At 56.0% G+C, this 26977-nt stretch overlaps 1 protein-coding gene and 1 non-coding gene across 2 annotated transcripts in view; both read right to left on the bottom strand.

Annotated features, from left to right (window-relative positions):
• The window catches only part of PADI2 (peptidyl arginine deiminase 2), a 43831-nt gene that overhangs the window by 9857 nt on the left and 6997 nt on the right, over positions 1-26977 (bottom strand). Inside the window, exons 2-10 of the mRNA XM_040462578.1 lie at positions 20535-20718; positions 19530-19602; positions 13950-14011; positions 11817-11934; positions 11221-11346; positions 5509-5687; positions 3664-3767; positions 2840-2951; positions 1980-2087 (exon numbers count right to left, since the gene is read on the bottom strand). Coding sequence (XP_040318512.1) covers positions 1980-2087; positions 2840-2951; positions 3664-3767; positions 5509-5687; positions 11221-11346; positions 11817-11934; positions 13950-14011; positions 19530-19602; positions 20535-20718 — 1066 coding nt within the window. The remainder of the gene's footprint in view (positions 1-1979; positions 2088-2839; positions 2952-3663; positions 3768-5508; positions 5688-11220; positions 11347-11816; positions 11935-13949; positions 14012-19529; positions 19603-20534; positions 20719-26977) is intronic.
• LOC121027900 (small nucleolar RNA SNORA72) lies at positions 25852-25984 on the bottom strand. Its single transcript, XR_005788982.1, has one exon. It is a non-coding gene; the product is annotated as a small nucleolar RNA SNORA72 (small nucleolar RNA).

Genomic DNA, 26977 nt, shown 5'->3' on the forward strand with positions numbered 1-26977 from the left:
GGTGACCAGCCAACAGTCACTGCCGAGTTCAAGCAATACATGGACCGTTAGTCGTTAGCCATTGAGATTTGGGAGTTGTTTGTTACTGCAGCCTTACTGAGAAAAGCTGACCGATACATGCGGGAATGACGGACATGCAACATATAGACCATCCCACCCATTCCCAGCCCACCGTATTTGTTCACTGAGCCCAGAGGCAGCCTCTGAATCCTTCTTAGCACAGAGCTCCAACAAACTGGAGTTGACACATAACATAGCCCTCTAGTGACTCTTGAATTTTAAGGTTCCTGCCCTGCCTTTTTGGTGAAAAAGTAGGGGCCTTGCTTGGAGACTTGCCTTGGGGCCGGGACGAAGCTTGCCTGACAAAAATTCTTGTTTGAAAAGAAAACAATACCGTGGGGTGGGAAGATGTGGCTTACCCTGGCCCAGCCGAGGGCTCAAGGGACAGCCGTGCTGCAGCTTAGCGCTTTCTCGCCGGGGAGCCCCAGATGGCAAGGTGTGACTTGCCGGGAGCTGGAGCAGCTGGGTTTTATGGCAGCACAAAGCCGGGCTTGGCCCAGGCCTCCGGGAACAATGCAGCCCGGGGCCTTGGAACCAGGCCAGCCTGGAACAAAGAAGGCAGGTGGTGACCCGGGAAGAGTGTGGGAGCAGGAGCTGGGAGGCCTCAGTTCTCATGCCTCCGGCCACCGTTGCTGGTGGCCAGTTTGATTCTACCCCTCACAGTGTGGGAAGAAGTGGACAGTCCTCACCGAGGACGATGTCTAGGACTGTGGACTGATAGCCATAATGATGGCTAATAATGACCATTGTATTAGGTGCGGCAGGATGCCCCACATGTGCCTTCGGTCCTCACAACAATACGGTTTCTATCCCCATTTGCAGATGCGCAAACTGAGGCTTGAGGAGGGTAAGACGCGAGGCCAGTCTCTACCATCTCACCGTGGCGAGGGCCCCAGGTTAGGGAAGGTTCTCAAGAAGTAGGTGTGACCCTGTGGCCCTCTCGGGACTCCAGGAGAGGTTGCCACGCATGTGACCTTGGGAAAGCCCCCTGACCTATCCCCGTCTCTGCCTCTTGCTCCATCCAAGCATCCCCTGCCTGTTCAGGGTGGAAGGTGAGGACAAAGGAGACAGGTTTCGGTTCTGCCCTTATTGTGCCAGTGGGTCAGGGCATAAGTGGGGTGGTAATGGCCTCTAGAATCAGGGGGTCGGATTGCTTTAAAGAAACACATACACTGGGGCACCTGGATGGCTCAGTTGGTTGATTTCAGCTCAGGTCATGATCCCAGGATTGTAGGATTGAGCCCTGTGTTGGGGTCTGCATTGGGTGTGGAGCCTGCTTGAGATTCTCTCTGTCTCTCTCTCCCTCTCTCTCTCTCTCTCTCTCTCTCTCTGCCCCTCCCCTGCTCTCTCTCTCTAAACAAAAACAAAACAACAACAACAAAAACACACATAAGCTAAAAAACCACAGCTTCAATGAGCTTTGAAGTTGGAACCATGATTTTCGACAATGGCTTCACTATAATTTTCCTCTTTGGAACTTATTTTTCTGCAGGTGGGGGGTGGGGCAGGGGCAGGAGTTAGGGTTCTTGCCCCGCCTCTTTCCCATAGCTCCCACTTCCTGTGAGATAACTCTCCTACGAGAAAACTTTTTAGCCAGGGGATCAAAAAAGTCACATCAGGGTGCTTTTCACCCCTGCCTTCCCAAGTGGGTGCAAGTGATAACAATAGAACATTTATCGAGCACTTGGGGTGTGTCAGGCCCTGGGGTAGTGTCGCACTTTCCTATGAGAAAATTCTCCAAGGAAAGGACCTTGGAGGTCACTAGCCCAACTGACCCATTCTGCAGGGGAGAAGATGGAGGTGCTGGGCCACAGTCTAATTTGTCAAGGATGCCCAAGGTCTCCTGACCTTTCTGTGCTGTAAGAGTCCTCAGGATTGTTTCCCTGCCCCTCACCCCAAGGTGGCCCTCAGCATCTCACCAGAAGCTGCTTCATTGGGAAGTCCTTCAAGTATCCATCTCGGGGGGAGTCCAGTACCACGGGGAAGCCTTTATGGGGGGCCTCTATGTAGCCAAACTCAACTTCATCCTGTGGGGACACCAAGGAGAGCTGTCAGGCAAACCAGCCTCCCCAGTTCTTTTCACTAGCAGTGGTTTCTTACATATCCTTCTTTTTTTTTTTTTTTTTTTTTTAAATTTTTTTTTTTCAATGTTTATTTTTGGGACAGAGAGAGACAGAGCATGAACGGGGGAGGGGCAGAGAGAGGGAGACACAGCATCGGAAACAGGCTCCAGGCTCTGAGCCATCAGCCCAGAGCCCGACGCGGGGCTCGAACTCACGGACCGCGAGATCGTGACCTGGCTGAAGTCGGACGCTTAACCGACTGCGCCACCCAGGCGCCCCTTACATATTCTTCTTCAAATAGTCTCTGCATGCTCCAAGCACGTTTGTACTCATATCAACCCCACTTCTTAAAACATAATCAATAACATCCTATGTACATTTTCTTGCAAGTAACATCTTTGTTTGAAGTGCATTCTGTATATATAGGTTGGCTTCTTTTTAGCTGCTGTATAGTACTCCACACTAAGGCTAGCCCATCATGCCATATCCCAGTCGCCTGTGGATAAACATTTAGGTTGTTTTACAGTCTTTTGCTGCTATAAGGAGCAATGCTGCAGTGAATTGCCTTATACATTTATATCTCTGTGCACATGTGCACGTATGAGTTGACAGCAGAATTCTCATACATGGACCTGCTGGGTGCCAGGGCCCTGACATGAAGCCAACTCTCCCTGCGTAGCCATGGCCCACGTCCCTCCCAGCCCGGGGTTCCTCACCTGGATCCAGCGGTCGCCTCGATTCACATACTGGAAGCAGACCTTTAGTTCACAGTTGGTTTTCTCAACCAGGTTCTTCACCTCTTTCAGGAACAAGTAATTGTCCTTCATGCTGAGAAGTTTGGGGAAGAGAGGGAGGCCAGGAGGAAGGGTGAGGAGGGACAAGGGCCAGTCCAACCGAGGTGGCAACAAGCAGCTGGCACCTCCGGGCTGTGCTGGGCAGATGAGGCCACAAATGCGTTCATAGTGACCTTTGCAAAGGTGGAGCCAAGGCCAAGCAAATTGCTCTAGTCGCCGCGTTTGCCAAGGTCACAAACCAAGAAAACGAGAAAGGGGACTCTTGCCCCCCACCTTCCCAGATGTCCAAAGAAAAGCTGTGTCTAGCTTAGAGGCAGGGGATGGGCCCGGGGCCTCAGGGTCCCATTGGGCTTGACCGGCACCCATGCAGGCCCTGCTTCTCCTTGCCTCTCCTTTTGCTGCAGGGGCCTAGCACATAATAGATGCTCAAAAAAAAAAAAAAATGCTGCCTAAGATGAGCTGAACACCCATGGGAGGTTCCCAACCAGATGACGCGGGCGAGAGTGAGAAAAGAAATGATGGCTATCGTATTTGAAGCACAAACTGTACCAAGACCTTGGATTAATACTTTGCCTGCTTCTTTTATGCCCACGGTGACTGTGTGATGTCAGCATTTCAGAGAAACGGAGGCACAGAGAGGCCCCGCGGGTCGCCCAAGGTCACACGGGCGGTAAATGACAGAGCCAGGATCTGAACTCAGATCTGTCTGCCCCCAAAGCCCCAGCGTTAGCCGCTTGCTTGCTTACCAGCACACGAACACTGACAAGGGAGGCAGGATGTTGGGGGTCATGATCCACGGAGCAATCCGGAACACCACAGTGTCCGTGAAGATAGGTGTCAGGGGAATCTCCTGGGCACGGGACAAAGGAGGGGATCACAGAGTCTGGTCAGGGTGCGTTTCAGTCCTGCCTCGTAGAGCGGGTGGAATCGACAACCAGCCTACACTTGTTGAACACGCGCCGCGTGCCGGGCCCTGGGGTAGCGTCACACGTGCCATCTCCTTTCTGCCCCACAGCAACCCCAGGGGGTAGATACTATCATAACCCCTTGCTTTGCAGGTGGGGAAACTGAGTCACAGACCTCTAGTCCCAGGCTTGTTACGCAGCTGCCCACGGGCACGTGATCAGCAAGGGGTAAAGCCTGGATTTGAACCCAGGCGGTCAGGCTGCTGCAGCCATACACAACCACTATCAGATCTTGCCCCATTGAAGTCCACTTCCTGAAACTGGCCCACGGGACGGCCGAGCCAGCCCCCCGCCTTCTGCTTCTGCTCTGGGCACCGTGCCCTTTTCTACAGGTGAACGTTTCAAATGTTTGGGGGGAATTTTGCAATGTCCAGGTTGTTCTTTCAGGAAATGTTCAGAAGGCTTGCCTGGAACCTGAGGGAAAACAAGCGAACTCCAGGGTTCCTTTGTGTACTTGGCTTTGAACACCTACAGGAAACGGCGCCTGCCCTTGGCAGAGAAGGCGGGAGCGGACGGGACTATGGGCCTCCCTGGCCTTTCCTGCCTGGGTCTGCTTTTTCAATCTCTGCTGGTTTCCACTAGGGGGGCCGGTCTGAGACCCCGATGGTCAGGCTACTCCAGGCACAGGTGGGAACAGAAGCCTTCTCCTTACCTCGTCCGGTTAGCGTCACCTTTCCTGCCTTTCTTCTTCTGAGGGACCTGAGGGATTCTGAGGAATGAGTTCCTACAAGTTTGGATGCTCGCAACGGCTCCAGAAGGAGAAACTTTTGCTGTTTGTTTCATAGACGGGGAAACAAAGGCCCGGGGGCAAATTCACCCTCCCCGTGTCTCAAGGGCTCGAAGCCGGGCAGTCTGACTCTGGAGCCTGTTCTCAGAGGTCTGAGCTAGACCCCAGCCTCACCTTCTACAGAGCCCATTGTGTCCTGGCCCGAAGTGGTCTGGACCTGACAGTGGGCACGAGAGCCAGGTCCCTCCCTGTATCTGAGTAAAGCGGGCTGGGCCCGAGAGGTGGGAGTCTGGGCCTAAGACCCTCGTCAGCAGGATACATCTAAGTGAGGGTTGCTTCTCCTCCAGAGGGGCAGGTGCCCTCCTTCTCGTCCGGTTTCCCAAAACCAAGAACAAAGACGGGTGACATATGTGGCCATAGGGTGGGGGTGTGACCTGGGGCTGGGATTTGGGGTTCAGCCTGTGGGTCAGAGTTGGTGTAACCCACAGTCAGGTGAGGGGAGAGAAAAGCGGGGCATAGGAGTAGTCGATCAACCTCACGTGTGTGGCCCAGTTTGCTCCCTGCGCTAACCAGGAGGGATCTGTGCCTCGGAACCAGGCCCACGCTACTGCAGGGGGGCGGGCAGACCAGGGGACAGACGTGGGGGATGTCAGAAATGTCACGCACAGGGAATCCTGGGGAGTCGGTGCGGCAAGCCGGAGGGTCCCCAGCGCACGGCTCCGAGGACCCTCGCAGACACGTGTGGCTGGGGGGCAGGGGGGGCATCTAGGTCTCCAAGCTTGGGGTGGTCCAGGCTTGGAGGGCAGTGGAATGAGTGGGGGCCCTGAGACGGACCCTCTGGAAGGACTCCACCTGGTCCCCGGAGGCAGCCCTTCATGCTGGAGGCCTGGAGCCCTCACCTCGGCCATGTACTCCAGCAGGCTGACGTGGATGGAGACCAGGCCCGGGAAGCCCTCGTCGGGAAAACGCAGGCCTTCCACAAAGAACAGCAGCTCTGCGGAGCCGCCCGTGTACTTGACCACGTGGTAGAGCTTCCGTCGGCCCAGGATGTGGATGTAACGCTGGCCGAAGAAAGGGTCTGGAGGGAGAAGGGCCGACGTCAGGTCCCCGCGCCCACCAGGGGGCAGTGTCAGTGGGGCAGGGGGCGAGATGGCAGAGTAACTAGTCCTCTAGACTTAGGGAGAAAAGCACAAGCAGAAAACGCCACCACAAGGGCCATGGCCCGCTCGATGTCCCAGCACTGTGGCCCGCTCGCCATGTGGTATGGAACCAGACGACCTCTCTGGCTTCCGGCTTCCTCGCCTATGAAATGAGCTAGCCCTCCCCGCCATGGTATACACAAAATGGCAGCAGATGATGGCTGAGCAGCTAGCGGCGTGGAGGAAGGACATTACGTCCCTGAGTTACAGATAAGGAACCCGAGTCTCAGGATAGGGAAATGGCTTCTCCGAGGCCACACAGCCAGCAAGTGGCCAAGCTGGGACACAAATTCATGTGTAATTCTGAACCCCAATCTCCCTTCCCCCTTAATAAACAAAACGTCGCTGTGCCCATTTGCACCCCAAATTCCTGTCTGCGGAACAGAAGTCACGTTGGCATGAAGAACCACACGTGGTCTCTGGCTGTACCCTCTCGTGGCTCTTCCCTCCGCTGGGAATGGTTGTTCCTTTCTTTCCAGGCCTGGATGTGTGTCCCTTCTGGGAATTATGCCCAGATCCCCCAGAGACCAAGGCAGGGGCTCTGTGTGGAGCGTCTGCAGCCCCCCCTCCTTGCCCATCACAGACTCTCTGAGGGAGTATGATCTTGGGGGCTAGTTGTCGGCCCTGAGAGACTGCCACCTGGGGGCAGAGACAGGCCTGGCTGGGCACAAAGCCAACGTGGCACATGTTCATGTTGAATAAATATCTACCGAATGAACCAATGGCTTCTGCGCCATGCCCTATAGGTTTTTCAGGCCAGAGCACACGTACTGAATTACAACTGTGTTGCCAGCATGGGCAAGGACCTCTGGGGAAGGATAGAAATGGTCGGGATGTAGCATCTCTCTCGGTCTACGCACGGTGCTCAGCCAACGAGAAGGTAACGCGGGTGTGGGAAGCGTCATAAGTGAGCCACAGGAGAGAGATCCCGGCAGTTACTGGGGTAGGGAGGGTAGGGGAAGGGAGGCAGGGCAGGAAGCATGCGAGCAGAGGAAGGGAGACTTTGAGAGGCCCTTGAGGGTGGCAGAGGTGGGGTGTGGTGAGGAGAGGAGATACTTGCATTGCCAAAGGCATGGAGGTAGGACCCTATGCAGAGCTTCCAGAAGGAGTTTCTTTACGCCCTGCAGAGCTGGAAGGGCAGAATCGGGCTCAGCTTAATACTCATCGTCAATAACAATGGTCATGATTAATGACCAGTCACCCATGGGTTAGAACATGTCACCGGGACAGTCCTGGTACAAATAGGGTGCTTGATTAAAACGTGTAAATTAAGGGGCACCTGGGTGGCTCAGTTGGTTGAGCATTTGACTTCGGCTCAGGTCATGATCTCAGGGTTCGTGAGTTCAAGCCCCGCGTCGGGCTCTGTGCTGACAGCTCAGAGCCTGGAGCCTGCTTCGGATTCTGTGTCTCCCTCTCTCTCTCTCTCTCTCTGACCCTCCCCTGCTCACACTCTGTCTCTCTCTCACAAATCAATAAACATTAAAAAAAAAACAACCCTTGTAAATTAAATGGAGGAATCTCAGAAACCCGGGTTCAGGACAGTTCCTCACATTAGGACAATATGCTCAACTAGACCCTGGTATAGGTCTGGTTAACCTATTCATCTCGCTGAGGGCAGGTTACCCTAATGGTTATGACCTCCATAGTCACAGAGACCTGGGTTCAAATACCGCTCTAACTTCACAAGCAAAACCTTAACCTCCCCGAGCCTCAGTTCACCCATTTGTTAAATGGGGATAATAACACCGACGCCACAAAGTCGTTGCAAGATAAAAGGATGCAGCATCAGTAACTTAGGGAAACCCAGTAACCCCGGGTAACCATCAGTAACCCAGCTGGGGCCTGTTGGCATTCGTATTACAAGAGCCCGTCAGTGAGTTGGCACCGACCTTCCTGCGAACCTCAGGGCCTTCTCATTCAACGGCTTATGAACAGAAGGCGAAGAAATAATATCTCACCTCACCTTGCCTTAGGTGGGCCCAAGAAATGAGGCAGATAGACTCAGACACCGGATGTGCCAAGGAGCTCGTCATGGCCTGACCCGGAAACGACGGCCTGCCCCCTGAGTACCTCCCGATCACCAAGTAGATCCAGATGGGTGCGCGTAATTGAGAAAGTTCTCTTCCAGGCACTCAGGCCCACCTGTATGTCCCAGGTTGCACTTGCACTGATGCTCAGGGGAGAGAGCTCAGGCCTAGAAGCGGACCTGTCTTCGCAGGAAGCTCCAAAACTTCCCCAGGACTCTGGGCACTTGGGCATGTGGCCTGGGCCTGGGCCGGGAAGGGGTCTGGTCAGGTAGCTGGGTCAGGTGCCAGGACACCTTCTTGCCCATCTGCAGGTTGTATTCTCCCCCTCGAGGCCGCAATTTATGTTTCTCTCTTTCTGGTGACTTGGGTCAGTGCCGGGCGGATCGATTCCTTGGTGGGAACAATCCAGCCACTGTCCCAAGGAGCCTCCTTCCCCCTCTGTCCCCAGCTTGGTGCGGGCCGCCTGGGCATGGCCGGCTCTCCCTGCGGGACGCCACAATGCCCTTCTGTTGAGCAGCCCACAGGCCTCGGGCTGGGCCTGCCAGCCACCCTGACCTCTCCTTGGCCCCAGGCATTGGCCCTACCGGCCGGCGCGTGGTATGGGTTGGCATAACCCTTCTGGTCACTTTGGAGCCACTCCACCTCCCAAGGAGGCTCCTTGATAGTGCGACCAACTGTCCTGGTTTGCCGGGGACTGAGCGGTTTCCAGGAGGAGGGATTTTCTGTGTTAAAGCCAGGAAAGTCCTGGGCAGACTGGGGCACGCTGGTCACTGTATCCTTAGAGGACGAGGTCAGGCCCCAACTTTGGGGTCCTGGGGCAGAATCTGAGGCTGGAACACAGATACCTGTGTCTGCCTGACAGCACTGGGGACCTCTGTCTATGGCAATGATTGTAATGAATAATCGTCAGAATAATCCCAACAGAAGCAACAAGTGCCACCTTTAGAAGCATTCCACTGGCCGGCTGCTGCGCTGGGCACCTGACACCTGTTACTTGTTTAATCCCCACCGTGAGCAGGGACACGGTCAGGCCTCTCATCATCCCTACGTCCCAGATGAACTCACAAGGCGTGGGCTTGTGAGCAGACTTGCCCAGATGCAGGGTTTGAACCTCCCAGGCTCCGGAGTTCCCTCCTGGGGTCCCTTGGCCTCCAGCCCGGCCCCCAGCCCTTGGGGGACACAGGTGACACACCGCATTCATGTAACACAACACGCTCTCACCCATCGCCGTACTCAGATTTTCACCAAGCCCGAAAACCTTTGCCCAGAAGGAAAGAAAACCATCACAGATGGGTTATTCCTTTCCCCCCACCTGTTCTTTCCAAGATTCCACATTTTGTGGGGAACTATTCTGGAATCGTCGCCGTGTCAGGAACGGGCCCCCCCTCGCCCCTCGGGACAGCAGCCCAGATAAGACAGACGGGGCGATGGAGCCTCAAGGTGCTTGTCTACTCAGGGCCCATCTCGGATGGCAAGTGAGGGGCCGCGATGTGATCGCGGGGCCAGACGGCGACCCCCTCCCACTACCAAACAGGGCCCTCTGGATAACGTGCAGGTGTCACCGCCAGCAAATCATCCCGAGTTACAATTCAACGTCACGGTCGAGAGGCACAGGTGGAGGCCCAGTCCCGCCGGCAGCCCCTGTCGCTGCGGCAACCCTGGACTGGACGGGGTAAACATCAACCTCTCCGGCCCCCTGGGGGCAGCAGAGCCGGCCTGTCTCTGGGGACGTTCCAACCTGTGTGAGGTCACTGTCCGGGCCCAGGGTGGATCAGAGGGAGGACTGGCTTTGGGTGGCCGCTGTCCACTGCTGTCCTGGTTAAATCACCCCCCGCGGTGAGGGTCCAGGGCCCCCGTGACCAACTCCTCGTGGTTCTAGCAAGCCTGTCCAGAGGTGCGCCCAGAGGTAGGCCGGAGATCCGGGGCCCCCCAGACAGCTGGGCACACAGGGGAAGCCCCGCCCCACATCATGGCAAATTGCAAAGGAAACTATTTTGCTGAGAGAGGCTTTTAATACATAAATCAGATCTTGACAGCCCCTTGCTTAAAACCCCCTAATGGCTTTCCACTGCACTCAGAATAAAATCCAAGGCCTCTCTCTGCATGCCCTGGCCTCTGCCCAGATCGCTGACCTTGACTCCAACACAACCACCACTTTTGGTCTCCCTTTTGCTCCTCCAACGCCCCAAGCTGGTCCGCTCCTCTGGGCTTTGTATGTGCTGTTCCCTCTGCTTGGAACACTCTTCCCTCAGCTCATGAATGGCTATTTCCTCCCCATTGTTGATTTGGGTCTCAGCTCAAATGTCACCTGCTCAGAGAAGCCTTCCTAGACCTTCCCAGGCTAGCGAGGCCTCCCCTCTGTCTCTGATGTTCCCTATTACTTGGTGGGTATCATTCCCTCCAGTTGTGCTCCTTATCAGGTCTCCCTCACTAGGCCATCGCCTCCCCCACGGCAGGCCGGGACTTCAGAGCTCACCGCCAGGACCCCGGCACTGAGAATGGCACTTGGCACTGAGGGGACTCAACGTGTATTTCTAGAAAGAATGAGACAGAGTGGGCAGCTGTGAGGGCTAGTTCTGTGGCGGAAGCAAGCTCCCTGCACAGCGGGGACTCAGGGTGCCCTGTCACCATCAAGAGGAGCAAGGGGTCAGCTCTGCAAAGGTGCCCAGAACCTCACTGGAGACGCTTTAAAAGTTAGAAGGCAGTCGGGGCACCCAGGTGGCTCAGTCGGTTGAGCGTCTCACTTTGGCTCAGGTCGCGACCTCACGGTTTGTGAGTTTGAGCCCCATGGGGGGTTCTGTGCTGTCAGCACAGAGCCCGCTTCGGATCCTCTGTCCCCGCTCTCTCTCTCTGTCTGCCCCTGCCCTGCTTGTGTATGCGCATGCTCTCTCTCTTGAAAATAAATAAACATTTAAAAAAAAAAAAAGAGAGAGGTCGTTCTCGGCTCCAGAAAGTCCGAGATGGGCAGAAAACACCCAGGGAAATGATGGGTGTGGCTCTAGAAAAAATGGACCTCAAAAGCCCTTCCTCCTTTGGTTCATGGGGAAGGGGGGGACTCTAGGTTGTACATAAACCTGCATCACTACCAACTCCTTTGAGGCGGGAGAGGCCCATCCCTGGGGCCTCGTGACTTCACAGGACACGAGTGCTCCCAGTGGCTATTTCTAAGAGGCCAATCCTGGCCCTCTCTAGTCACCTGCACCTGCAGGGGCCATAACTGCTAAGGGGTGGGAGGACAGGAGACTCCACAGAGGCATCTGGGGAAGGCCTGGGGCAGAGCTGGGGATAACTCTGGGGAAGGTGGAGGGCAGAGCTGGGCCCCGGGGAGGTTAGCTCAGTGAGCGCTGAAGGGACGGAAACGTTCAGAAGGGCAGGGGTCACTCACTCTCCACGTAGAACACGCCCACTTTGTCCGAGTCTGTCATGGAAATGTAGAGAACGATCTCATATCCCACGGGGAGGCGGTCTGGGCCTTTGGTCCGCAGGATCATCTGGGACATGTCCTTGAGGTCTGTGGCGAGCGCGGGGGCGGGGCAGGGGGATGCATGAGGAGGTTAGAATTAAGAGACATGCGGCTGGACTGTTGGCTCGCAAATAACCCTCACTTTTCCCATCAAGACAGAACCCGCACCCCCCCCCCCCCCACATGTGTATCGTGGAAACTGCAGAAAAGCATAAAACCCAGTTATCACCTCCAATACCATGATCTCCTGTGACCTCTTGAGAATTTCCTTCCAGTCCGTTCCCTAGGTGTATGGGTACGTGTAACTCCTAAAAAATGTGGTTCCAATTGAACCACATTCGTAGATTTGTCTTTTTTTTTTTTTTTTTTTTTTTTTAGCAAGAGTGGATACTTTAGTCGACCATCCCCAGGGGACTGAAGGTCGCTCCTGCCTCTGCCTTGGCCCAGCCCAGGACTGAGCAGGAGTGTTTCCATTGCTTCTCCCTGCCCCCAACCCCGAGCGTGGGTCCCGCTGGTACCTTCCTTGCTGTAGACCTTCTCATCGTTCAAATCCTCCTTGGGCAACCAGGGTGTGTCTCGATCACAGTTCACCAGCAGGATGGCCCCCTGGCCCTCAGGGCCCCACGTCCAGGATGCCTGCGTCGGCAGGGAGACAGGTCAGTGCCTTCGTGTCTACCCTCTGGCTGATTCCCGGCGCCACTGCAGATCCCACGGGACACCAAAGAGACAGCCCCAGGATGACAGAAAGAGCAGTCACCGCTCATCGGGGGCAGGGGGCACTTGGCAAACGTGAATCCCCCATCTGATGCCCGGAGAGGGGCAGTGTAAGCACTGGAGGTAAGCTCAGGAGGGGGACGGTGGCAGAGGGAGACCCAGAGATAGGAAAACTGACCGGGGCTTTTATGAGCCTTGTGTCTGGTGTGCCTGTGCCTGGAGGAGGTGGAGGCAGGGAGACGGAGGGAGGCCAGAGCAATGAGCCCGCCGACATTCTATGACAGGCTCTGAAGTCCACAGGGGATCACGGGGAGATGCCTGGACGGACAGACACCCAGCTGTTTGCAGACATGCTGAGTGGTCCAAATGGGACCTGCAAGGCGATCCATTCTCTACGCTGCAGCCAGGGCCGAACTGGAACGAGCTCCAACCAGATCATGTTGCTTTCCTGCTTTAAGCCCTGCCGGGGGCTCCCTGTTGACTTAGGATAAAGTCCCGATCCCTCACCGCAGGCTGCAAGGCCCGGCGAGACCTGCCGGCTCTCCTTCAGCCCCCCTCCACCTTCCCCCTCGCTCGCTCTGCTCCCCCAGCTCTCAGGCCTGTGCCCTTACACGTTGCTGTGCTCACTGCGTGGTCCCGTGTCCCCCTAACCTGGCCAGCCCCACTCCTCCTTCTGGTTGTGGCACGGCCATCCGTTCTTCCTGGAGGCCCTTCTGACTCTCCAGCCCTGAGCATCCGCCCTGGGTCTACACTGAGGGCATCATACACGTCCTCTCTGGGGATGAACTGGCATATGAAAGTAACATATGCCCCTGGCAAAAATATCGGTGATGTAGAAGGCCAGGAAATGGAAAATAGGTAGGAGCAAACCGCCTGGATATACGCAGGGCGAAACCAGTGGAGCTGAACGACTGGCTTGAGGGCAGAGGAGAAAGCAGCATGAAATGGACAGCACAAGGCTCTCGACACGAGTTAAAATACACACGCGCACGAGCCACACTGTGCGTTCTACGAGAATCATGAGAACACAGGGGCGCCTGGGTGGCTCCGTCGGTTAAGCGTCTAACTCTTGGTCTCAGCTCGGGTCATGATCTCGTGGTTTGTGGGCTCGAGGCCCCACATCTGGCTCTGCACTGACAGTGTGGAGCCTCTCTCTCCCTCGGTCTGCGCCTCCCCCACTCGTGCTGTCTCTGTCTCCCTCAAAATAAATAAAGACAATTTAAAAAGGAAAAAAAAGAATCATGAGAACAGAAAGAAACACCTTGAGCCCGTTAAAATGGCTCTTTGCGGGGAAGCAGAATGGGAGTGTGGAATGCAGGATAAAAGAGAATAAATGAATGAATGAATGAATGAATGAGTAGAACAAGAGAGGCGTTGTGTGTGCACCATGGAAAATAACATGCACGGGCGCCTGGGTGGCACAGTCGGTTGAGCGTCCGACTTCAGCCAGGTCACGATCTCGCGGTCCGTGAGTTCGAGCCCCGCGTCGGGCTCTGGGATGATGGCTCAGAGCCTGGAGCCTGTTTCCGATTCTGTGTCTCCCTCTCTCTGCCCCTCCCCCGTTCATGCTCTGTCTCTCTCTGTCCCCAAAATAAATAAACGTTGAAAAAAAAAAAAAGGGAGCACTTTCTCTGTGGCAGGACGGTCATTATTTCCACAAACTAGTGTCCCATCCTGTGGGGGGGGGGGGTGGGCGGGAAACTGAGACTCAGGAAAGGGCCCTGTAGCTATTGCTTTAAGGAGCCCGGCTCCCCCGTGAGCTCTGCCACGGGTGTGCCGTGTGTGGGAGCCTGCGCTGGGCCTCAGTCTCCTCCTCTGTAAAAGGGGAGCTGTCTGTGTCTGCTGGGAGAACTACGGGATCCATCCTGGGGCTCTGCCCCCAGGCACTCCCCCCCACCCCCCCCATGCCAGCCCCGTCTGCCCTGGTAACTAGGTACCTTTCTTGGGTTGTTCTTCTCCACCACGCCGTCCCGGTCTGCGTCCACATCCAGGGAGATCTCTGGGGACAGACACATGGGTGAGTTGTTGAGCCTGCCGGACAGGGTGAGGTAGGCCAGGGATCTCCCAATACTTCACTGTTCCGCAGGCAGTTCTGGGGGCTGGGCGGGATGAACCTCGCTCTACAGGTCTAGGAGCCTTGGCTCAGAGGGGCCAAATTGTGTGCCCTGTGTGAACAGGTAGCATTAGCAGAACTGGGACACACACTGTGTTTGGTCAGATCTGGAGCTCACATTTTAAAAACTTTCACAGGCAGGGCGCCTGAGTGGCTCAGTCGGTTGAGTGTCGGACTTTGGCTCAGGTCATTATCTCACGGTCTGTGAGTTCGAGCCCCGCGTCGGGCTCTGTGCTGACAGCTCAGAGCCTGGAGCCTGCTTCGGATTCTGGGTCTCCCTCTCTCCCTCTCTGCCCCTCCCCTGCCCATGCTCTGTCTCTCTCTGTCTCAAAAATAAATAAACATTAAAAAAAAGTTGAAAAACTTTCATAGGGGTTCCTGACTGCCTTTCCCAGTCTTCTGTCCTGATGGTGCACACACAGGTGGTGCATTTGTATGTGATCTCTTCTAGAACGCCCACCTCCCACCAGGGTTTTACTGTGGGTGGGAAACTAGGTCTCCAACCCCTCTGGATCTCAGGGTGCCCGAGAAGCCAGGCTGTCAGATAGAAGATCCAGGGTGAGGTCCCTGTTTATTCTTTCTTTTGGGGAAGGGGCGTTTGGTGACCTTAGGCCTGTCCCGGGGACAGGTGTCACAGAAACTGTGTGGGGCAGTGAAATGAGCTCAAGATTTAGTGTCAAGAGAGTGCTAGGTTTGAACCCTGCTTTTCTGCTTACAAGCTGTGTGACTTTGGGCAGTTTAGACAGCCTCTCTGAGCCTTAGGTTCTTTACCTGCAAAATGGGGCCCTTCCTAGTCGGAGGAGGTGTACTAATTGGAACAGTAGGCACTGCTGACATTTCGAGCTGGATGCTTTGTTGTGGGGACTGTCCTGTGCACTGGAGGATGTTTAGCAGCATCTCTGGCCTCTACCTGCTGGATGCCAGTAACACCCCCCAATTTCAGCAATGAAAGTGTCCCCAGATATTGCCAAATGGCCCCTGAGTTAGAGACTAACAGGGAGGGGCAGGGGAGCTTGTCCCAAGGTGATGGGGATGTCACACAATGGAACAAGCTAGTCCAGGTCCCAGAACTGCCCCGTGGGCTTGGCCTCACGCTGAGCATGACTTGGACAGAGGGCAGGAGTTGGGTGGGAATGAATGCATTCCTGGTCTGTCCCCTTGGCAGGCAGGCTCTCTCCCTGGCTCGGGTGGGAAGGAGGGTCCTGGCACAGGAAGGGCACTGATGTCACCATTCCGGAGATGGCTCACCCTGGGGATTACACTCAAGTCTTCCCTTTGCCCATAGCCCGATTCCCTGAATGTGGCTTTTCTGGGTCTAGGAGGAGGCAGGGCAGGGGAAGCTTTTAGGGTACTCTTTCGTTGGGAGAGGCAGCACCCCAGGGTCCCAACCTCTGCCTCCCTAGGGATGCCAGGTGCCATAGGGCATGATTAGGTAAGCTTCTCCCATCGACCATCTGCTCAGCCAATCACTGTTGGTCATCTACTATTTCCAGGCACTATACCAGGCATGGGGACCCAGCAGTGGGCATTCAGGGCATAGTGCCTGCCCTGGAATCGCCAGTCCTATGGGATAAATATTATTGTTGCCGTTGTACAGGTGAGCAAACCCAACCTCAGAGCATACCTGTCAGCAGACGGGGCTGATAACCTGGAGGCTGGTGCAGGGTAAGGATGCTGGGGACAAAGTGGTGAAGGGCGGTGCCCCCAGCTGCTGTTAAGCGACCGAAGTCTCAGATGGAAAAGCAGTATTGATTTTGGCTCCCAGACCTTCATGAACGTTCCAGCTGGACATTCCCCAGTCAATGCGACCTCTCAGCGAGCTTGGCTTCCCGAAGCTCCGCCCCCGAGAACCAGCCACAGACCCGGGCTCCTTAAGGAATCCCTTTCTTTGCTTTTCAAGGTGACAATCTCTCCTCTGTGCGCAGTTCCCCTTGCCAGAGGCAGAGAACTTGCCATGCAGGGAGGAGTTATCACTCGCCCTGCCACCCTCACCACACAGACGAGGAAACCGAGGCACCCAGCAGGGAAGTGACCATGATGTCCCCAGAGAGTGCAGAGCCAGGCATCCCAGGTGGGCCTCTGACTCCAGACCCCTGGCCTTGGCCTGTTTCCTGCACTGTCTCAGGCTGATCTCCACCTTGGGCTGTTTCTGAAACCCAAGTCCGCCTTCAAGGGGAGATTTGCTCCCCTTAAGGTCATTCCCAGAGGGGCTGGCCACATCCCCACCCTGGCGCACCCCTGTGGCTTTTGTCTCTGGGTCAAGGTGGGGCCCCGCCATGGCAGTGGCGGGTCCACGATAGCAGTGGATCACAGGAGAGAAATTATGAAGCACTTAATTGTGTTCTACCTCATGATGAGTTCCTTAAGTTAAAACATTTTATCGATATAATATTTGCACATAATGCAAAAAAAAAAAAAAAAATCAAATAGCACCAAACAGCTTCTAAAGAAAAATAAGTTTCCTGTCCATCCCATCCCCTCACCTGCCCGAGGCAATGTCTGTTGCTTTTCCTTGATTTGTTAACCTCAGACACGTTTCATTGACTTCCTGTTAGGATATTCAGGCATTACCTAATTGGGCCCTCTTATCACCCGCGGCCCAACCCGAGGACTTCTCCCCCCGTCAAAGCTTCCTCCAAAGTTCAATTTAACTAGATGCTGACGGGATGATCCTTGTAGGGACAGAGAATAGGGCTCTCATGGCCCTCCCAGAGCTCTGCCCTCTTGGGATAGCTCTGTCTTCCCCGCGGGGAGCGGGGGGCAGGGGGGGGAGGGAGGAGAGGAGAGGACATCTGTTTCGGGGCATCTAGGCTCCAGACGACATTTCCCAGAGGCTCTGAATCCTACCTCAGCTCCCCAGAATAGCCCTAAGGTGTCAGGTGGCCTCTGGGGTGTGGGGCAGATTTATGGGAAATGTCACTGGGATTGGGTTCAAGGTAGTCTGCCCCGAGAATCAAGACACGGAGGCTTGACACAGAGGCCTGAGCATCTTGGCAGAGGCCGCCGGCCCCCATGGACAGTGGCAGGGTGCCTGGCCTTCTTACGTAACTGGGCAGCTTGGGGTGTGGTGGGGAAGAAGGACTTTCTCCCCCACAGCCAACTAGGGCAATCATCCTAGACTCTGGGGAAGGGGTACAAGGAGTGAGATCCTTAGGTTGATGCTAAAAATTCTCAGGGCTCGCGTCGTGCTCCTGTGGCCGGGATAGCAACAAAGAGGAGCCCATCCCCCACCCCGATTCCCCTCAACGGGGTTGGGGGGGTGGGGGGGGCTTTGCAAATCAGCTGTACCTGGAGTCTCGAAGGCCCTTGGGGACCGCGGGGCCCAAAGGCTTCATTTCACAGCTGGGAAAAAGTGAGGTCTAGAGGGGTGGGCTCCTTGGTAAGGTCACACGACGAGTCCTTGGCGGGACGGGGAACCGAGACCCGGTTTGGCCGAGGGCACCATGGGTTTACTTCCAAATCCCAGGAGGAAGACTGAGGGGCAATAAGGATCTTCCAACTTTGCTCAGGCAGAGGGGAAATGTGGCTACCCCCAAGCAGAATGGAGAAAAGAAAAAGTCCTGACTGAGCATCTTCTTTGCACACAGCATGCCATTGGGTCCCCATGAGCACAGCGCAAGCATGCGCCGTGAAGAGGAGGGCCCTGAGGCTCAGAGGGGTGACGGGGCAGGGCCAGAACTTAGACTTATCTCTGTCTACTCTGCAGCCAGGGCTCTCTCTGCTCAGCGTGGGCTCAGGACAGAACTAGGGTTCGATGGGGGCGCCCGGGTGGCTCGGTCGGCTAAGCATCTGACTTTGACTCAGGTCATGATCTCATGGTTCATGAGTTCGAGCCCCGCCTCGGGCCCTGTGCTCAGAGCCTGGAGCCCGCTTCGGATTCTGTGTCTTCCTCTGTCTCTGACCCTTCCCTGCTCATGCTCTGTCACTCTCTCTCAAATAAAGAAACATTAAACAACAATTTTAATGGTCAGGCTTATTACTGGAGTAAACCACAATTTTACTGGCCCGTGGAATCTAAACTATCTGGAAGCGTAGTTAGTATGTTCTGGGGTCTCGGCCCTGCTGCTCCCTCTGCAAACAAGCTTCAGGGTCTTTTAGTGGAGAAGGGGGTCCAGTCCTGCCTCCTCACGGGGCATTGCCATCTGTTCTGTGTGCCTCGCTTTGGCAGAAGTCTCGCTAATGGCATGGTCAGCCCTCTGGGACCACCCCCGTTGGACAGGCCTCTGGCCGCTGCCCTTCCTGCTTTGTCACCAGTGTCCCTGTCTCTGTGGGATTAGGTTTCCTCAGGGCCGGTCATCTGAGACATCCTCACGTGCATACGCCTGCTGGCTCCCTCCTGCAACAGGGGAGGCATTGGCGCCTGTCTCCCAAGGCCCCGCGGAGGGCGTCCTGAGGACCCCACCCCAAGGCTGGGCTCTCCCTCATGAGGTGCAGAAAGAGGGTCAGGGTAACCAGCAAAAGAACCCACTGGGGAAAAGGTGAGAAGCAGGGGAGCGTTGCTGTTGAGCCCATTTTGATGGCTAACGGCACACGGCTGGAGGAGGCGGCCCTGACGTGGGAATGAATTGTTTTCTGGGGGCAGTTCTGAGACCCCCCCGTCGATCCTTGGGACAGCTAGGAGAGTAGATGGCAATCGTGACAGTACAACGTCTAGGATTGGAGCCTGGCATGCTGTACGTGCTCAATAAAGCTCAGGAGTTTCTCCTTCTCCTCCTCAAAGCACCCAGCACAGGCCGGGACACAGAGTGGGTGTTGAAGAAATGGAAGACATTATTACTGTTTTTAAAGCGCTCAGCACAGAGTTGACTCTCAGTAACTGGTGGTTCTCTCCCCCTGCCATGTGGCAGCTCTATCAATGCTACATTAAGGCTGGACAGACAGAATGACCCCCTGAAATATCCTCCCGGAAAAAGCATATACACATGTACATGGAACACCTCGACTGCAGAAGAAGCGACCTGAAGGACTGGAGAAGACCCTACCCCATGTGCCCTGGCACCCGGGCAGGGGAGTGCTGTGCAGATGGGAAGGCCCTGGGAGGGGAATAATCCTGAGCTCCGGAGTCAACCTGCTGTGGAGTTGCTGTGTGACTTTGAACAAGTACCCTAACCTCTCTGGGCCTTGCTGTGCCAAATGCCAAATGAAGGGCTTGGACTAGGCGAGTTAAGGGCCCAGGCATCTCTGTTTCCACGGCTGGGTCCAGGGTGAGTTGCTGGCGGGCCAGGGCCTGCCTCCTCCTGCAGGACACCCCCCAACCCAGTACGGAAGGGACTGGGTACCTGTGCATCCCTTCTCGGGCCCGCATTATTCAGAGGAAGCTCCGAGTGCCAGGTCCGCGGCACTGAAAACAGGCCAGGTGCCCCTGGGGAGCAAAGGCACGCGGGCCACAGCCCCACCAACTTACCGATGGCCGTGAGGAAGAGCCCAGCCTGGTCAATGGGCATGCTCCCCTCCTCCTCGTAGTAGTTGACGGTGACCTTGGCAGGGAGGGGCGCACCGGGAGGGAGAGAAGAGTAGAGATCACAGATCACAGGCAGCAAGGTCTGCAGGGACCCCCTTCCCTGACTCATACCTCACGGCCTGTCAGGCCAGTTCTCCCCAAACATGCAAACCATCTCCTCCAGGAAGCATTCCTGGGTGGCGGGGCTGCTTCTGTCCAATTATCCAACCGGACAGGGGCCTCCCCTCCTCTCAGAGGGCATCCGGGGTGCTGACTGCTTACCTGTGTGCCCCAGTGCATTCTGCTGGGTCTACCGTGATGTATGGCTAGCTTCTGCTAAGCAACCAGGGCACGGGACTGAGGTTGTTTGCTTTGAATAATGCCCAGAGCCATCACTGCCGTGGGGCACATGGCAAAGCTTGTAATCAAAGGACCCAGCGACGAGACATCTGGTCTCAGCTCCGGGCAAATCACCCAGGGGCACTCAGCGCCCCATTTAGACCCCGCTGAGACCGAGGACGTTGCGGGGTGTACCTTCCGGCGATTCTAATAGATCACTCGGCAGCCGACAGCCTTAACCTTCCACGAAGTCATCACTCGGCCGTCTGGCACGGAGCTTCCAAAACAGTAGCCACCAGCCACAGGTGGGTACCGAGCACATAAACGTGGCAAATCTGATCTGACACGCGCCGTGCGATACGGACTTGGTACGACAAAGAACGTGAGCCAGCTCCTTAGTCTTTCTTTTATGCTGGTATCACGTCAAACTCGTAAGACTGTCCTCTATGGTGTTAAGGGCCACGCACTGCGAAAATTAGGCCCACCTCTTTCTTTTCGCCCTTTCACTGTGGCAACTAGACAACGGGCAAAAGGGGGGGTGTGGTTCCCACTCGCTGTGCGCTGGGACGGCGCGGTCTAGCTGGGCCCCTGGTTCCCGCCGCCCTCGGAGCACCTCCCCGGCCGCGGTACCTTGTCGCTGCTGGCCTCGGTGCTGGCCTGGCTCATAGTGACCCGCAGCGTGGTGCTGGGCGACAGAAGCCAGCGCTGTTTGCCGTTGGCGGCCACCTCCTCGGCCTGCCCGTCACGCACCACCTCTACCCGCACGCGCTCTGAGTGCTTCAGGCTGAAGGTCTGGGCCTCGGCGGGGGCCGCACTGGAGGGAGAGAGGAGAGCGGGTTGGAGGAGGCGATCCCCGGACAGGTGGGACAAGGGGCTCCAAGAAAAAACTCCTGGGGGGCCAGGTGGCAAGGGCCCTTCTGGGGGATCGGGTCTGGGGGCCCCCGCAAAGGACCCCGCTGCACTACAATCACCTGGTTGTGAGGAGGGCCCTCGGTTAAAATACAGATTCCTTGGGGGGCGCCTGGGTGGCGCAGTCTGACTTCAGTGTCTGACTTCAGCCAGGTCACGATCTCGCGGTCTGTGAGTTCGAGCCCCGCGTCAGGCTCTGGGCTGATGGCTCGGAGCCTGGAGCCTGTTTCCGATTCTGTGTCTCCCTCTCTCTCTGCCCCTCCCCCGTTCATGCTCTGTCTCTCTCTGTCCCAAAAATAAATAAACGTTGAAAAAAAAAATTAAAAAAAAAATACAGATTCCTTGGGCCCGTCTCGTACCCACTGAGTCAGAACGTTTGAGGGTGGGGCCTGCGGCTCTGAATTCTTAATGGCTTCCTCATGGCTTCCGACGGGCAGCCGTGTGGTACCTTACGGGTCCAGGCCCAGAGGCCTGGACCAAGGAATGAACTTGCTCCAAAGGCAGGGCCCGCCCCGCTTCCCGTGTCTGAGCTACAGGCAGAACTTGGTTGAAAGGCCTCAAAGCGGCAGGCGCCCAAGTGCGGGGTCTGCCCAGGGAAGGAGCCTGGAACTTGGGTCCTCAAAGGGCAGGGGTGGGTTGGCTCTGTCACAAAGGCCCCTCCCGCCGTGACTTTCTTTCCCACCTTGGAACTTCCCCTCTCACAGTCATTCCTAGGGGTTCTGGGGCGGCCTTCTATGAAATGGTGGTACATATAGAATTCTTGAAAAGCCATTAAGATTTCAGGGCAGGGAGCGAACTGGTTTGATCTGGTTTGATCTAGGCACATTTGTGTCCCCCCACAGATACACATGTTGGAGCCCTGCTCCCCAACATGACTGCATCTGAAGACAGGGCTTTTAGAAGATGATTAAAGTGACATGAGGTCATGCGCACGAGGTCCCGTCTGATAGGGCTGGCCGCCTTACGAGAAGGGAAAGAGAGATCTTTCTCCCACGCACCGAGGAAGGCCACAGCCAGAGAGCGGCTACCCGCCCGCCAGGAAGCCTTGCCACCCCAACCCGACCACGCTGGCCCCTGATCTCAGACTTCCGGCCTCCAGGGCTGGGAGAGAGAATTGGCTCCTTTCAAGCCCGCCAACCCGCGGTATTTTGTTACTGCCTGAGACACTGGTTTAAGGGGAGGCCACAGGAAGGACAGGGAGACTGGGGGAGGAAGGTGTCCGGGGAGGACAGTTTTGCTAACGCCAGCGCCCAGTCTGAAGAGGGCTCAGAGGGATTTAGGTGGGATTCCCCTGGGCTTTGGGACTAAGACATGGAGGTAAGTGTCAGCTTTGAAGGCACATCTGCCGTCCCGAGGGCCCGGCACTCCCGGTTCCTGAGCTGTTCTCCACTACAGCTGGGCATCAGAATCACCAGAGGGTGCGGTCTAAATCCTCAGGGTTTTTCTTTTTAAGGCTGGAGATTTGCGGATCCTCTCCCCGGAGTGTCTGGCTGGCAGAGCGGAGGTCCGGCCGGGGCAGCTGCAGAGGTGAGCAGCGGCCAGAGGCTGGGTGAGAGGTTTAGGGCAGAGGTTCTCAAAGCTCAGCAGCATCACCCGGAACACTTGTCTAAATGACGATCGCCGGGCCCTCCTCAGAGTTTCAGATTCAGACGCTCTGGAGTGGAGCCTGAGACTTTGCATTTCTACCATTTCCTTCCTTTTCTTTTCTTTTCTTTCTTTCTGAGAGAGGGAGGGCACAAGTGAGCAAGGGGCAGAGAGAGAATCCCAGAAGGTGCAGAGAGAGAGGGAGAGAGAGAGAAGCAGGGCTTACCCGAAGCGGGGCTCGAACTCACGAACCGTGAGATCACGACCTGAGCCCAAGTCAGATGCTTCACGACTGAGCCACCTGCGTGTCTACTGTTTCGGGGACCTGTTGGTGATGCTGCTCCAGAGCTACACGGGTCTAGGGAACCACTGGTTTAGACGCCCGGCAGTGCAGTCTGGTGGTTAGAGCCCTGGGGTGACCAAGGTTGTGAGTGAGTCTGTAGAGGCCGCCAGGCAGGGTGTCTCTGAGCCAGGCCACGGACTGCAGGGGCCGCTGGCCAAGACCACCAGTCCGGGGCACTGCAGGAGAGCGCGGGTCAGGGTCTGGCCGTCCGTGCCCGAAAAAGCTCCAGGGCCACCCTGTTTATTGTCCAGCTGCCCCCCTCTGAACTCCTGAGCCCATCTCGGGGTCACTGAGCTGATCTGTCCTCTGTCCACACTCATGGTTGGGAGAAGCAGAGTCGCAGCAAAAACCCGGATTGGGGGTCCACTTGCTTAACACGTGGGCTTGAGCCCAATCTTGCCACTGAGTTGCCCAGGGAGGCTTGGGCGTGTTCCTTGCAACTTCTGCGTGTCCATCTGCCCACCCAGAAGACACCCACCCACCCCTCCTGTCCCACGGGCTCTGTCCGTCATCCGTCACAGGGCAGGGACTGAGTTTTGTCTCAGGGTGTTGCCACGGGGTACCTGTTCTCTGGATGGCAAGCCCCCGAGGGCTTCAGGGGCTCCCCGCCCCGCCTCCTGCAGAGACCAGCGTGGGGCTGGGCACATCACACACACCCCAGCAAAGACGGTGGAGCTGAGCAGGACAGAGGTGAGCCTTCTAGAAGTGCCAGGCGGCATCGCCCAAAGGGCACGTGCGTAAGACGCTGTGAGGTGGCACGTGGATGCACAATTGAAAAGATTTATGTATTTATTAAAAGTGTTATCTTTTCGGGGCGCCCGGGTGGCTCCGTCCGTTGAGCGGCCGACTGCGGCTCGGGGCACGATCTCGCGGTCCGTGAGTTCGAGCCCCGCGTCGGGCTCTGGGCTGACGGCTCGGAGCCTGGAGCCTGCTTCCGATTCTGTGTCTCCTCCCCTCTCTGCCCCTCCCTTGCTCATGCTCTGTCTCTCTCTGTCTCTCAAGAATAAATAAATGTTGGGAAAAAAAATTAAAAAAAAGCGTTACGTTTTCATGGCAATTGATAAAGGATTGCCATTTATGGTAATAACAGAAGTTCTCCATTTATTTATTTTTATTAAAATTTTTTAAGTTTATTTATTTTGAGAGAGAGAGAGAGAGAGACAGCGCAAGTGGGGGAGGGGCAGGGAGAGAGAGAGGGAGAGAGAGAATCTCAAGCAGACCCTGAGCTGTCAGCACAGAGCTCAACTTGGGGTTCGGACTCCCGTGAGATCATGACCTGAGCCAAAACCAAGAGTCAGACACGTAACTGATTGAGACATCCAGGAGCCCCTATTTACTTATTTTTTAAAATAGGCTCCAAGACCTCGTGATGGAGAGTCACATGCCCTACCCACTGAGCCAGCCAGATGCCCTGCCAGGCACAAAGTTAGGGGTGCCTGGGTGGCTCAGTCAGTTGAACATCCGACTTTCGATCTCAGCTCAGGTCATGATCTCATAATTTGTGAGTTCGAGCCCCGCATCAGGTTCATCGCCTCTCTCTCTCTGCCCCTTCCCTGCTCAAGCTCTCTCTCTCTCAAAATAAAGAAATAAACTTAAAAAAAAATTAAAATAAGATAAAGTTATACAACGTGAGTTGATGTAAAGAAAAATGTTAACAGTACTACAGGTAGAATACAGTGTGGGGGAAAAATCACAAGCCTGGGAAATTGTGGTCTCAGGTCAGGAAAATATTCCTGTAGCCCAAGTCCCAGCTTTGACCATCAACTTGCCGGATGGCTTTGGGCAACGCACTTTTCCTCTGTTTCACCAAATGGAAGATGGGAGCATGACACCAGCGGGAGGCGGCTGGCACTGGGGGAGCGCAGGCCCTGCACCCAGGGGTGAGGAGGGAGGCACTGAAAAGCTGGGGATCTCTCGGCTGGGTCCCCACTTCCCTTTACGCACAGCCACTATGATTTCATCTGGTTTTATACGTTGGGTTTCTGCATACAGTTTAGAAAAAAATGCTTTACAAACTCACAGGGCAGGATGAGTTTTAGGACCCGACTTTGACAACTGCTGCTCTAAGTGATGCTTCCTGCCACCTTCGTTCCTCGGGGCCAGTGAGAAACTGGAGGAGGCCCCAGAGGCTCAGGGGGTTAACGCCTGGCCCTGGCTGGCATTGGAGCTCCAGGGCCCCATTCCCTCCTACCCCAGCACCAGCCCTGCTCTGAGCTGAGCAAACAGCTATTCTTGGAGCGGCTCCGGCAGAAGCAACAAAGGCACCCATTGTCCCCTGGAGATCCTGTTGGCTGCCTCCCTCCCCAGAAAGAACCAACCTCTCAGAGCTCATCCCCCAGAAACCCGAGAACCAGGGGCTGTGGGCACCTTGATTGTCCCTGGAGAAGGCAGGGAGGGGCCCAGGATAGTATCGAGGGACCGAGTGGGGAAATTGGTGGCGGCCACGATCAGGTCACGATCTCACGGTTCACGAGCTCGAGCCCCACGTTGGGCTCCGCACTGACAGCATGCAACCTGCTTGGAATCTTCTCTCTCTCTCTGCCCACCCTCCGCCCTGCTTGTGCTCTCTCTCGCGCTCTCAAAATAAATAAATAAAATTTAAAAAACACTGCATTTCTTCCCCCCCCCCCCCCCGGCAAATTTATGGAGGAACAACTGACAAATATAATTGTGCATATTTAAAGTGTCCAACATGATGATGTGCTACACACACACGTTGTGGAATGAAACTGCATGTCTTTCTTCTCCTTTAAAAAAAATTTGTTTAATGTTTATTCATTTTTGAGAGAGAGGGAGAACGTGAGCAGGGGAGGGGCAGAGAGAGAGAGACACAGAATCTGAAACAGGCTCCAGGCTCTAAGCTGCCAGCAGAGAGCTGGATGTGGGGCTTGAACTCGTAGACTGTGAGACCATGACCTGAGCCGAAGTCCAACGCTCAACCTACTGAGCCGCTCGGGTGCCCCATGTCTTTTCTTCGTTTCGTTATTCATTTAGTGGCAAACTAACAACGGTTATCTTCAACAGTTATTACAGCAAAGGTGCTATCATTTCTCGAGGTGAATGGGAGACCTAGGATCACAGACCCTTCCCGCCTAAGAGGCATCCCTTGGGGTATGTCACCAGCATTTGCAAAACCAGGACTAGGGAAGGGACAGGGGTCTGGGGACACACGCGTGGTCTTAAAACGGCGAACGTGGAGCCTGGAGACTGCCTTTCTAACAAGCGCCCACAGTTTGAGAAGCAACGAATTGGACACGGAGAGGAGGAAGACGGGGAGAGGATTCCCGGCAGCACGGGCGGCCTGGGTGGCGGTTGAAGCGGACGTTAGCCGAGCGCGTGGGAGAAATGAGGGAGAGCAGCGTGGCCGCGGTTTGTGAGCAAAGGGGAGGGGGGTGGCGGGAGGAGAGGACCTAGCTCATGGCGAGGAGCTGGCCTTGCCCCTGCGTCCCCCCCCCGAGGGCACCGATGGCTTCTAGGCTTCGGTGACATGATCGTTTTTGCGCTGTAGACAGATGGCCCAGGGTGCGGGGTGGGGAATGCGTTTCAGGAGAGCAACAGCGCAAGGTCGGGGGGGGGGGTTCAGTGAAGTGACTGCCGCTGTCCGGGTGAGTCAGGATGGCGGTGTGGGACAAGGTGATGGCCGTGGGAATGGAGAGTCATGGCTGGTGTCACACAAAGGAGCTTTGAGCAAGACTGGAATGCGGTGTCAGATGTGCAAGAGGGAGGCTGGCTGAGCCCGGCCCAAGGGAATGGACTGCGGAGACCTAACGTGCCTGGCCCCGCGAAGGTTTTAGGGCCTCCGAGGAACCAGTCGGTTTCTCCGATCTTCGCTCAGTCAGAGGGAAGGGTCACCAGCTCGGCCTCGTGGGGCTGGGGTGCCCACTCGGCCCCAGGCGTGAGGGCACGGCGTGCCCGCTCCTAGCTGGCTGGCATCTGGAACTCTCGGCTTATCCACCTGTCCCGGGCCTCGTTAACACCAGGCGGGGATCACCCCCACAGGGAGCCCAGCTCCTGGCGGTCTGAGTGCAACATCCTGCCCTCGGGTCTCTGCAGGATGTGAGGGGGTTCGTGGGTGCCAGCTTGGCAGGCAACGCCACAGCGAGCACCCTCCAGATGGGAGGAAGGCAAAGCCTCTAGCTGGTGTGATAGGGGCTGGGGACGGGGAGGGGTCTCTCTTCAGCCACCCCCTTCTCTGCCTGGTGACCTCAGCAGCCTCTCTCAGTAGGCACTGGTGCTT

Source organism: Herpailurus yagouaroundi, unplaced genomic scaffold, assembly GCF_014898765.1.
Source record: "Herpailurus yagouaroundi ecotype Mexico unplaced genomic scaffold, PumYag 77, whole genome shotgun sequence".
Lineage (NCBI taxonomy): Eukaryota > Metazoa > Chordata > Mammalia > Carnivora > Felidae > Herpailurus > Herpailurus yagouaroundi.